The sequence below is a fragment of the Notolepis coatsorum genome, assembly GCF_963971535.1.
Source record: "Notolepis coatsorum genome assembly, chromosome: 1".
In the NCBI taxonomy this organism is placed as follows: Eukaryota; Metazoa; Chordata; class Actinopteri; order Aulopiformes; family Paralepididae; genus Notolepis; species Notolepis coatsorum.
The window spans coordinates 315,383,828-315,397,097 of record NC_140165.1 but is presented as its reverse complement, the minus strand read 5'-3'; the positions used below and the strand labels follow the sequence as shown (position 1 = coordinate 315,397,097).

At 45.6% G+C, this 13,270-nt stretch overlaps 1 protein-coding gene across 1 annotated transcript in view; it reads right to left on the bottom strand.

Annotated features, from left to right (window-relative positions):
• Positions 1-7,368, bottom strand: part of prkd2 (protein kinase D2) — a 76,541-nt gene extending 69,173 nt beyond the window's left edge. The window contains exon 1 of the mRNA XM_084311688.1: positions 6,114-7,368. Within this exon, the coding sequence (XP_084167814.1) occupies positions 6,114-6,503 (390 nt within the window). The 5' untranslated portion in view covers positions 6,504-7,368. The remainder of the gene's footprint in view (positions 1-6,113) is intronic.
• Positions 7,369-13,270: the final 5,902 nt, after the last annotated feature.

Sequence of the window (13,270 nt, the reverse complement as noted above, 5' to 3'; positions counted from 1 at the left end):
ATGAGAATAGAAGAGAAGAGAAAGAAGAGAAAGAGAAGAGAAGAGAAGAGAAGAGAAGAAGAAGAAGAGAAGAGAAGAGACGAGAAGAGAGAAGAGTGGTCGCAGAGTGGAAGGGGAATGTGTCTTGTCAATAAATGAGTAAATAAATCAGATCAGTATCATGTTGAACGGAGACAGACCCCTAGTTTCTTCCCAGGCTGCCCTATTAGCTCATGGTCCACAGGAGAGGGGGGGGGGGGTGGGGGGCTGGGAAGCTGGGTGGGCCAGGTGGGTGAGGGGGTTTGGCTGGCACTATAACTAGATGGGCTAGGCTTGTGGTTACACCACGATGCATCAGCTCCACAGCCAGGCAGGGCCAGGACGGGCCAACTGCCGTGGACTGGAGGAGCTGGGTTGTGGACTGTAACTAATTAATTAATTAACATCATGATTGACTTGTTTCTTTTTCTTTTCTTCCATTCACCACTTTTAGCTCTATTTTAGCCCTATTTTAGCTCTTCTTTTAGCCCTAGTCATGTATTTGTCCATCTTAGTTTTAACACTTACTAAATAAGTGTATGTTATGTATTAAACCTCTATTAACCCCCAAAAGTGGCCTTTTAGTTTTCATTTTTGAGGACTGCATACTTTTTTGCAAACCAAAACAAACTTTATTATATAAATTTCAATTTTAGTGCTAACATAATAGAGTAACATAGTCTGCACATTGAGTTGTAGAAAACTTGTTACTCAAGTTTGTCTGTAGTAGTAGTAGTCCAGAGGTAGTATTTCCCCAGAAGGTGGTATGGCTTACAAATCCATATGGACCCATAGCCTGAAGCCTTATGTAGTACATGTCCAAATTTCATAAAGATCCTTCAGAAATGAGTGATAGGAGTGATTTTGGTAAACTGTGTACAAAATAAAACTGAGTTTTCTCATAGACTTCAATTAATTCTGCTGTTTTTCTCTCTGTTTTCGCTCGTTAGCTTTTCACCAGATCCAGATTCATACATCCCCACATGGGGTATCATGGAAGCCACACTCATTGGCTACAACCCTCCACAATCATTTCCGAGATCGGATCTAGATTGACGGAACTAGAGCCCCAAGAGTCGAGTGGTATTTGCGCAATATCGTGTACTTTGCACAAGCCTCAAATACCGGCATGTAACTTGAGAACCGCTCAACGGATTTTGTCGGATTTTGCCGCTCTCAACAGGCAACAATAAGCCTCAATTCGATATATATATAGTGTTACAAATATGCACACCCGAGCCACTAGGGGTCGCCAAAGTGCGGTGGGCAAATCGTCCTAAAAAGGGCCCACATGTGGGCCCTTGCAGCTTAAGAGGTGTTTCTATTAACTGTTTTTAAATTGCTGTTATGCTGTGATGCCGGACATCTGAATCTCCCCTCGGGATAAATAAAGGTTTTCAATCAATCAATTAGGCCCGCATGGAGCTTAGAGACCAAGGGAGCTTAGACTATAGGTCAAGGTGAAGGTAGAGAGACCAGGGACTAGACCTGGGGAGGTGTGGGGGTGTGGGGGGCTGAGGTCGGAGAGAGAGTGTCTGCTCCTCCGCGGAGAAGTGAATGGTGGAAAAACGTGTGAATGGAACACAGGAGCCCGGGGTGAGTAAACAGAGGCGGGTGAGTCATCACCCTTTCTGGGACGGCTGAGACCAGTACGGGAGAGATGGTGCAGACATGCCAAGCCGAGCCCTAATACACAACCAACGTAAGCACACACACGCACGCACACGCACACGCACACGCACGCAGCACACACAGCAATCCCAAAATGCCTGAATACAAAAGCTCCTGCTGGCTGACACAACATAGAACGCTTGTCCTTGTCGAGCTGTGTGTGTGTGTTGTGTGTTTGTGTGCCTGTGTGTGTGCATGCATGCGTGAGCATAATTTTCAGTGTGTGTTCATTCGTCCATGCTAAATGTGTAAATCATAATAAGGTTGGCAGGCAGTGGATTTGATATCGACCGACGTCGTGGCATCTACTTTCCTCCAATCGTCAGAAACGCCACACACAAGCACCCCCCCCCCCCCGTCAGATGATTCAAGTTTCTTTAATAGTTGTCATACAGAAGTACAGAATACTTTTATACCAAAAGCTTCTTACTGTTACGCTCCAGAGACTGTGCTAGACAAGATAAGTATGAAATATTAACAAAAGTAAGCACAGTCTCGACGGAGCGCACAGACAGGCAGCGCCATCACATCACAAGCGCATCGGGTGTTCTGTAAGAGGGGGTGGGCCAAGCGGTCCAGGTCAGTATCCGCTCATCATCGCTGGCGGAGACACCGCGTCCTCCCTGTAACCTCGAGGTGGATGACGCTGCATATCGTTTTTGTGCTTCCTGTCTAAATTACGTTGTTGGACGCTTCGACCTGCTTTGTCTACAGGTAGGTACTGGTTGTATCAACACACACACACACGCACACGCACACACACATGCACGCACAGGAGATAACTGCCAGTATTTCCTGGAAAAGGAAATACCAGTTTGCCAGTATGACGAGAGAGTTGAACAAAGCCAGCCTTGCCCTGAGCTGGCACCGGAGAACACGCTGTGGAAATCTGCTAATCTAATCATCGCAGGCAGCAGCCTAATTGGCTAATAAAAACCCTGACCTCGTTCAAACTACCCCCTGATTTAAACCCCTTTACCTCGTTCAAACTACCCCCTGATTTAAACCCCTTTACCTTGTTCAAACTACCCCTTGATTTAAAACCCCTTACCTCGTTCAAACTACCCCGATTTAAAACCCTTACCTCGTTCAAACTACCCCCCAATTTAAAATCCTTACCTAGTTCAAACTACCCCCCGATTTAAAACCCTTACCTTGTTCAAACTACCCCCTGATTTAAAACCATATACCTCGTTCAAACTACCCCCTGATTTAAAACCCCTTGCCTCATTCTACTATTACAATGCCCATACCTGTACCCCGCCCCCCCCCCCCCCTTCCCCCATGCTGCTTTGATGCCTGAATTTCCCCCAAAGGGATCAATAAAAGGAATATCTTATCTTATCTTAATATACCACTACTACAAGTGTAAACACAACACAAACGTCAGGTCAATAAAGAGCTATTGATTGTAAAGTATAGGGGCCCTGATAACCTTTAGTCTTCCGTCTAGACTCTGGAACAAACCCTGGCCCCAGGCCGTGTCCCTCCCAGCAGTGAGGAGCCGTGAGCGAGGGCAGCTTAAAGGTGATCTGCAGAATCTTCAGATCAGGCCTAATACACTGCAATTAAAAGATCACCGCTACATGTTGTACCGGCTGCCGGAGAGGAGACGAAGGGCTCTTGACTTGAAAGGAGGTGAAAACAGCGATGTCTCTCTTTACATGATGTAGTTAGAAGGTGTGAGAACACAGCTTCCTTTAACCCTTTCACTGCCACACGACAACATGGTTAATCCTTTTTCACTGCGACACTACAGAAGGTTTTAAACCCTTCACTATCACACTACAGACGGTTAACCCTTTCACTGCCACACTACCAAATGGTTAACCCTTTCACTGCGACAATACACAGAAGGTTAACCCTTTCACTGCCACACTACCAAATGGTTAACCCTTTCACTACCACACTACAGAAGGTTAACCCTTTACTATCACACTACAGGCGGTTTAACCGGTTTTCTTTATTTTTTTCTATGCCTATTTTTTATTATTGTATTTTGCACAATCGATGCGGGCACGACCACCCGCATTTCACTGTATGCCCTGGTATGTATGTGAATAAATAAACTCTTGATTCTTCTTGATTCTTAACCATCTGTAGTATGGTAGTGAAAATAACTTTCGTAAAAAAAGACGTTTATAATAAATAAATAAATAAATAATAAAATACACGACCCGCAATTGCTGTGAATCGAGCTGATGATGTCGGGGAAACGCACAAAAAATAAATCAATTTTGGATTCACTTCCACTAGCTTTGGCTTAACCCTTTCACTGCCATACGACAGCCGGTTAACCCTTTCACTGTGAACAATACAGAAGGTTAGCCTTTTACTATCACACAACCGACGGCGATGCTCCATCATTAGCATCCGTGGAGCTAATGATGCTAATGATGGAGCATCGCCGTCGGTTGTGTGATAGTAAAGGGTTAACCTTCTGTCGTGTGGCAGTGAAAGGGTTAAGGTCTTGTTAGCTCACTAATAACACGGCGATATACAATATTGATACCTTTGAGCACTGAGGCTCTCACACACACACGCCTACTCGAGGCTACTGTATCAACATTTGTCTCCCGCGTGTACATGACTATACAACGCATCACTGTGCCTCACTGCATCACTGAGCACAGAGTGGCAGCTACCATCTTCCTGGACTTAGTTCGAAACAGCACTGTGCAATACTACACCTACTGTAGACCTCAGTATATTTTTACTGTATTTATTTACTGTATATTTTTATTCCATTTTTACTCCATTTTACTCTACTCTTATCCTAGGCAACTTGATTTGATTCGTTTTATTATTATTCTAATTCGTGACCTGTTTTGTCTAAATGTTTAAATGTTGAGCGATTTGCAGTGTAAAATTTCCCACGGGATAATAAAAGTATTTCTATTCTATTCATACATCAAGCAGCACGTGTACATCCAGCAGCACATCTGTTTCCCCTCCGATGAGCGGTCAAATAAAACATGGTCTCTCAGGCCTTCTTCGGTCGTCTCCCTTCCCAGAATGCAGCGGTGGCAACAGGTGTTCCAAATCCACCTGTGTGACGGACGGTCGTGATCCCAGCAGTACTTAACCCTTTCACTGCCGCACTACCAAACGGGTTTAACCCTTTTTCACGGCAACAATACACGCAGAAGTTAACCCGTTCACTGACGCACACGACAGCAGGTTAACCCTTTCACTGCCACACTACAGAATTTACTATCACACTACTGACGGTTACCTCAGTAGTGTAGTAACTATGTGTGTGTGTACCTCAGTAGTGTAGTAACTATGTGTGTGTGTACCTCAGTAATGTAGTAACTATGTGTGTGTGTACCTCAGTAATGTAGAACTATGTGTGTGTGTACCTCAGTAGTGTAGTAACTATGTGTGTGTGTACCTCAGTAGTGTAGTAACTATGTGTGTGTGTACCTCAGTAATGTAGTAACTATGTGTGTGTGTACCTCAGTAATGTAGTAACTATGTGTGTGTGTGTACCTCAGTAGTGTAGTAACTGTGTGTGTGTACCTCAGTAGTGTAGTAACTATGTGTGTGTGTGTACCTCAGTAGTGTAGTAACTATGTGTGTGTGTACCTCAGTAGTGTGTACTCTCACTATGTGTGTGTGTACCTCAGTAGTGTGTACTCTCACTATGTGTGTGTGTACCTCAGTAGTGTGTACTCTCACTATGTGTGTGTGTACCTCAGTAGTGTGTACTCTCACTATGTGTGTGTGTACCTCAGTAGTGTAGTAACTATGTGTGTGTGTACCTCAGTAGTGTAGTAACTATGTGTGTTGTGTACCTCAGTAGTGTAGTAACTATGTGTGTGTGTACCTCAGTAGTGTGTACTCTCACTATGTGTGTGTACCTCAGTAGTGTACTGTTATACCGTGTGCCGGAATGTTCAAAACCTCTCATTTGAATGCCAGGAGGGGGTCAGAAACATACTGGGGAGTGTGTGTGTGTGTGTGTGTGTGTGTGTGTGTGTGTGTGTGTGCAAGCGAGTGAGTGAGAGGAAAGGAGAGAGAGAGACAGAGAGAGAGAGAGAGAGAGAGAGAGAGAGAGAGAGAGAGAGAGAGAGAGAGAGAGAGAGAGAGAGAGAGAGAGAGAGAGAGAGAGAGAGAGAGAGAGAGAGAGAGAGAGAGAGAGAGACGGACAGGTGTGATGGAGAAAAGCGGTCGAGATTTAAGACCCAAAACGGATCGTTTGAGGAAAAGGTTTCAAGTACATATTTGTTGCACTTTGTATAGTTATACTACTGGAACAACCCAACCATAACTCCTGCTTTGAAAACAATTACATGACACCCCCCCCCCCCATACACACACACACACACACACACACACACACACACCACACACACACACACACACACCACACACACACGCACACACACACACGCACACACACGCACACACACACTTCCTACCTTTGTGTCCACAATGGAGCAGGCCATCTGCTTCACGTACGCCAGATCGGCGGTCTGGGGCAGCAGCACGGGCTCCCTGGTCAGCCCGATCTGGATGATGAAGGAGGCCCCCATCGGCCCCACGGGGGCCACGGGGGTCATCATCATCATGGACATGGACCCCATCGGGCCCCCCGGCGGCCCGGCCCCCAGGTCGACCGGAGGGAAGCCGCCCCCCAGCCCCAGGCCCAGGGGGGCGAGGCAGGAGGGCGGCATGGACATCAGGGGGCTGCTGCCCCCCGGCAGCATCACCACGGAGCCCGGCGGAGAGGGCCCCCCACCGGGGGGGAAGAAGACCTGGGTCATCAGGGGTCCCGCCGAGGAGGAGAGGCAGGGGCTGGCGTGGGCCATGTCCGTCTGGACGTCCCGTCTCTCTCACACACACACGCCACACACACACACACTCGCACAGGTGCTAAGCCTGGAGTTCACAAGCCCCACACTCACTCACTCACTCACTCACTCACTCACTCACTCACTCACTCACTCACACACTCACTCCGGCTCTGTCAAGTGAAGCAGAGAGAGAGCGGAGGATGCGGACACCTTGTTGTGATCCACGCCAACTCAAACTAGTACCGTCCAGGCAGGCAGGGAGTCCCGGCTCCTCTGAGAGTCCAGTGAGCCCTCCTCCTCCTCCTCCTCCTCCTCCCCTCTCCTCCTCCCCCAGAGTGTCAAGGAAGGGAGAGAGATCCCTGATCCAGGAAGTGCTCTGTACTTCTCCTCCTTTATACGCTTCTTTCCTTCCCTTCCCTTCTCGCTCTCTCGCTCTCTCGCTCTCTGATCTGCTGTCACACGTCTCAGTGCGTGAGCGCCGTGTGTGTGTGTGTGAGAGAGAGAGAGAGAGAGGAGGTGGTAAAAAAAAATAAAGAGGCTGAGGGGGATAAGCTACCCCCCCTCCTGCTTGTTCTCCTGCGTCTCCTTGCGCCGCCCTCCTCGTCCCGACAGGGTCGCCGCGCTCTGCGGAGGAAGAAAGTCCAAACTCTGCTGGTGGAAAGTCCCAGAGGGAGGAGAGAAAGAAAACATAAACACAACAATACCTAAAAAAATTACTTTGTTGTCCTCTTTCTCCAAGGCAGAGTTACAAAATGGCCTCCTTTTAAAAACAGGAAACTGTGAGAGTGTGAAGGAGAGTGTGTGAGAGAGAGAGAGAGAGAGAAAGGCTGCTGGGCTTTTCTTTTTATGAGCCCTGTTTCAGTTTCAGCCCCAGTTCCAGTTCTTTTCTATAGAAAAGCAGAGAGAGAGAGAGAGAGAGAGAGAGAGAGAGAGAGAGAGAGCAATGTGAGGGCACCTCCCCTCTCGCCCTCCCCTCCTACCCTCTCATCTGTCAACTTGCCACGGCCAAGGAGGAAGTGGAGTGACTGACAGCCGCTCTCGGCCAATAAGAGGAACAAAGGGGGGCAGACAGACAGAGGCAGACTCTCCTCGCAGCGAATGGGCGGTGACGTCACGGGCTTCCTCCTCCCTCCCTCCCTCCCTCCTCCACTCACTCCCCCGGTTTCCTCCCAGGCTAGTTTACCCCTCCCCTCCCCTCCCCTCCCCTCTCCCTCCCTCTCTCTCCTTTATGTAGGGAGTAATTTGTCTTGTTGACTCCTTCCCCAGTTGGTGGCCAACCAGGCTCTCTTCTTACACGGCCTGAGGGTCCATCGGTGTCTCCAGCCCTCTCTGTCTCTCTCCTGGCTTTATATTATTCCTTGTGCTCAGGGGTGTAAAGTACTTGAGTAATTGTACTTTGTTACAGTACTGTTTTTGGGGGATTTGTACTTTACTCAAGTATTATTAGGTTTGTATACTTGTACTTTTACTCGATTACATTTCAGAGTAAAAAAAACATACTTTTTACTACTCCTTACATTTAAAATGCAGACCTACAAAGTACAAAGTACAAATCTCGCAGGTCCAACCATTTTAATTGGTATATTTGTTTCTCTGGCCGAAACTAACGTTAATGTTATTAATCCTGCTGCCGCACTTTTTTTTAAAAACAGCCAATCAAATCCCCATCAATGGAAAATGAACCCGCCCCTTACCCATGCTGATTGGTCCTTGTGCAAAGACTAGAAAGCGGGGATCTTTGATTAAACACCTGCTATCAGAAGAATATAGTCATAAAAGAACATTTTAACTTTAACTTTTTAGTACATTTAAAAGTAGAAACTTTTTTTTACTTTTACTCAAGTGTGTTTTTAGCCAGATACTCTGACTTTTACTTGAGTAGGATTTTGAGATGGTACCCATACTTTCACTTAAGTATAATTTCTGGGTACTTTTTACACCCCTGCGTGCTCCTATGCTACAAGAGCTGCCATCCTCGGTAAAAAAAAATTCTTTCAGTTTTTTCCTTCAACCCCCGCTTCTCTTCAACCTGGAGTGTTGGGACCACACCCACTATCGGTGTGTATTCACATTCACTACTAGGCTGGTTTTCCATGGGAGCCGGTGGTGGAAAGTAACTAAAGTAACTAAAAGTGTTTCTACTCAAGTACAGCACGTGAATGCGATTATCGAGGTACTTTTTAGTTTTACTCGAGTGTTTTCATTTTAGGGAACTTTGTACTTTTATACTCCACTACGTTTTCAAAATAAATATTGTACTTTTTTACTCCACTACATTTTCGAAAGAAATATTGTACTTTTATTTTTTTTTACTCCACTACATTTATCTGAAACAGTCTCTAGTTACTAGTTACTTTGAGAGCGATTTTGCATAGAAATGAAGGCAAAAATGTATGAAGATTACGTACTTTCAAATTTGAAGCCTGACAACTTCAAGAGGACATAATCAGAGCCAGTATAACTGGACCACATACCACTTTAACATGACCTTTAATCAGAGCCAGTATAACTGGACCACATACCACTTTAACATGACCTTTAATCAGAGCCAGTATAACTGGACCACATACCACTTTAACATGACCTTTAATCAGAGCCAAGGGCGACACTTTCGTTTGAGAAGTGGACACACACACACACAATTATTATGGGATGGGAAATATGTGCGCGCAATTGTTTTTTTTCGTGCATGTGAAGAACGCACGCTCGTGAAGCTCAATCATACCCACGGCGATTTCCATTTAACCATACTTTTTTTCATTAGCCATATTCCTCTCGACATGTCATTGCACAAGCGCACACCTTTTCTGCAGTTTCTTTTTTTTGTATCCACGTTTTCTCCTTGTTTTCTATTTTTCTCCCATCCCAATTTCGCTGTTTCCAATTCTCCCCTCCCCTGTCTTGAACGTTGCTTGCATATGCGCACCACAGGTCAGTCGTAGGGAGGATAGAAGCCTTGCATCACGTGTCCCCTCCGGTACACGAGGAGGCAGCCTGTCACATCTTTTCACCTGCCAGCGCGGACTCTCATTGGCCGAGGTGTAACGTGTGGGAGGCTCACACTACCCCCGCCATTTCCTGTCTCTGCTGTGCAGGCGTCCCCCAACCGACCTGTAGGAGTCGCTGTCCACAACGTCCAGATTACCACCCATCGACTCCCCTCCCGCTAACTTGAATTAGTATGACGGCCGGCCCAAGCCGGAGGCAACGCCGACAGCCGGAGTCGAACCCGGTGTCTCTTGCATTGGTGACGAGCGCAATGTCCGCTGCGCCACCCAGCCGCTCCTTTTCTGCAGTTTCTGTATAATAATAATAGTAATAATAATAATAACTTCATTTTATATAGCGCCTTTCATAGGGGAGGGGGGGGGGAATAACAAAGTAACAGACAGTGGACATGTGCAGACACAACATATACATATAAAGTGAGAGATTAGGGGTTGAAGGCCAAGTTGAAGAGGTGGGTTTTGAGCAGTTTTTTGAATGAGTCCAGAGTTGGGGCGGTGCGGAGTTCTGCGGGGAGGGAGTTCCAGAGGGTGGGAGCTGCCACACTGAAAGTTCTGTCCCTGAAGGTCAGAAAGGTGCTATACAAATAAAGTTTATTATTATTATTATCACAGAAAAAGTCGTGCATATTAATGAACGTTATATAATGTTAGTTTTCGGACTGTAAAAAGTGAGGACAAAAACAAGATTCTTGACAAGTGAGAAATTTCACCCCCCCTGACCAGAGCAGTATAACTGGACCACACACCACTTTAACATGACCTTAAAATAACCAGAGCAGAAGAACTGGATTTTATCTGAGTATTTCTACTCTCACTTAAGTAAAAGAAACTGTGTACTTTTTCCACCACAGGTGGGAACAAGCCAGGGAATGGGGAACTACGTTTGAATGGCATTGGAAAGAGGGTGTGACGGGGGGGGGGGGGCATGGCGAACAGTGTTTAGAAATGAGACAAGGCTATGTCACGAATACGACTCATCTCGGGAAACCTCACCTGTGTGGACTGTGGGCGTTATATACATAGATATATATGTTCTATATATATCTATGGTTATATAGAGCACCGCAACACTTCCGGTATTTTGAGCTCATGGGAGAGAGCGGGGAAAAGGGAGCGCTTGAATGAATGTTGATGATTAGAGAGCCTTGACGTGAGTGGTTGTTGTAGCTCTAATTAATTGTACCCCCCCCCCCCGCGCGCTCTTTCTCCCTCACGAGCTCCATGTAATGCAACGTTTTTGATTGATTGATTGAAAATTAACAGATGGTCACTTGTAACCTTGTACCTGGAGATACACTAGCATGAGTCAGACCCTCCTGACTCCCTCTTTTTTTTTTTTTTAATAATTTTTTTTCTATTTATTTTTTCGTTTCTTATCCTACTGTATGTCCTTAAAAAATGTAAAGATCCCCCCCCTGGGTTGTTTATGAGGCGTACTCAGATTATACAGCTTATTTTGATTATGCTGAATACTTTGAAAACAAATTGAATAAGATGGAAGAGCCTGAGTAACAAATGTCATTGAATATGTGAATCAAGTATATTATACTGCATTGATCAATGCAATGTGATGTTCATTATGACACAAAATAAAAGAAAGTAAAAAAAAAATTAAAATTAAGATTGCAGAATGGGTACAATACAGTACGGCTCAATACACACAATTGTTAAGGGGATGCAGACCAGAGAAAGACTTTCGTCTTGTTTACATCAGGGTCCCCCATTTTCAATTCATCATAACATATATGACATACATGACATACAGATAGAAGACAGTACTGCTACATCTATACATTTATGACATACCAGATTTACAGATACAGTACTGTTTGTGATACAAAAAGAGTTAAAAAAAAAGAGAGTATATACATTTGACGAAGAAACTGTACATTGGAGGGTGGGGGGGGGGGGTTGGGTAGGTGGGGTGGGGTGGGGGGGTGCAGTGGTCTATGCCTTCACCACGAGCTCCATGTAACGTAACGCGGAGGTGCAGTGGTCTATGCCTTCACCACCAGCTCCATGTAACGCGGAGGTGCAGTGGTCTATGCCTTCACCACCAGCTCCATGTAACGCGGAGGTGCAGTGGTCTATGCCTTCACCACCAGCTCCATGTGACGCGGAGGTGCAGTGGTCTATGCCTTCACCACCAGCTCCATGTAACGCGGAGGTGCAGTGGTCTATGCCTTCACCACCAGCTCCATGTGACGCGGAGGTGCAGTGGTCTATGCCTTCACCACGAGCTCCATGTAACGCGGAGGTGCAGTGGTCTATGCCTTCACCACCAGCTCCATGTGACGCGGAGGTGCAGTGGTCTATGCCTTCACCACCAGCTCCATGTGACGCGGAGGTGCAGTGGTCTATGCCTTCACCACCAGCTCCATGTGACGCGGAGGTGCAGTGGTCTATGCCTTCACCACGAGCTCCATGTGACGCGGAGGTGCAGTGGTCTATGCCTTCACCACGAGCTCCATGTGACGCGGAGGTGCAGTGGTCTATGCCTTCACCACGAGCTCCATGTGACGCGGAGGTGCAGTGGTCTATGCCTTCACCACCAGCTCCATGTAACGCGGAAGTGCTGTACCGTTGGCTTTCAGTTAAAAACATGAAAACAGCCTTTTCTCCTTTATTTATTTTTTTTCCTCTGGTGAAGTGATGTCGTTGATGAAAACGTTGTTAAATGTTGAGAGAATAATTATTTTATTACCCAGTTCGTTCATTAAATTACCTTTGACCGCAGTTTCCCCCCCAGATCTGTCGTCATCGTGGGTATTTCCCACTAAAACATTAAATCAATAAACGACTTCCGCTAGCGACGTTGGGAGTGAAAAGGAACTCGGTAGAAGTACTTACCAACTTCCCACAGTCTACAGTAAATCCAACTACTTGAAAATGGACAGATTGATCCCCCTCACAAGTTTTAAGTTTTGCATTCGTTCATTTATTTGCATTTATTTTAAATTTGTTGGACCTTATGGTGTTCTTGTTTTGTTCTTGACTTATTGTTATGTTTCTTCTTGACTTGTTTAAAGAAGACGTGTCCGGCCCATGGGGACATTAACGTGTGTTGTCGGGCCTTACAAATAAATGATTTGATTTTAAGGACTCTATTGCAGAGTGTACACACACCTGCAACTGTCACCTAGCCTTTTAACTCTTATATTATTATATTAGTAGTAGTAGTTTATTCAGTCATCATCTCACACAATACAATATACACCATCATTTAACAATATTTGATTTTACAGTGACTGAAAAAGATTTCCCCTTACCTCTGTGATGTATGTACCATAATATGTGTCTTTTCTACGTATTACAAATGTTTTGTCCCCTTTCCCTGTTACCCTTTTTCCTCTCACCAGGCCGACATTGAAAATAAGAATTTGTTAACTGACCGGCCTGGTAAAAATAAAAAATAAAACACTGGTCAACGACCCTGATGGCTTTCTTCACCACTAGAGGGCAACTTCTCTCTTCTGTACAGGACCAGCGGCCCGTCTTTGGAGCCAAATCAATCAATCTTTCTTTCCTTAAATGTAAGAGCTCGCATTGGATTCGGTTTCACGTCACTAACACACAAACAAAGCCATGCATCTGAATGTGACCACGCTGGTCAGCCATTATTATATGGAGAGGGATGGGGTTAAGCTATGGACAAGATAACTTGATTTTAGAGCAGGCAGAATTTGATAAATCAGCTATTACATTGATCTCGATATGTCATTACAACCTTCACAGACATCTGCCTAGTGTTTATTTCATCATTAATTATATTTA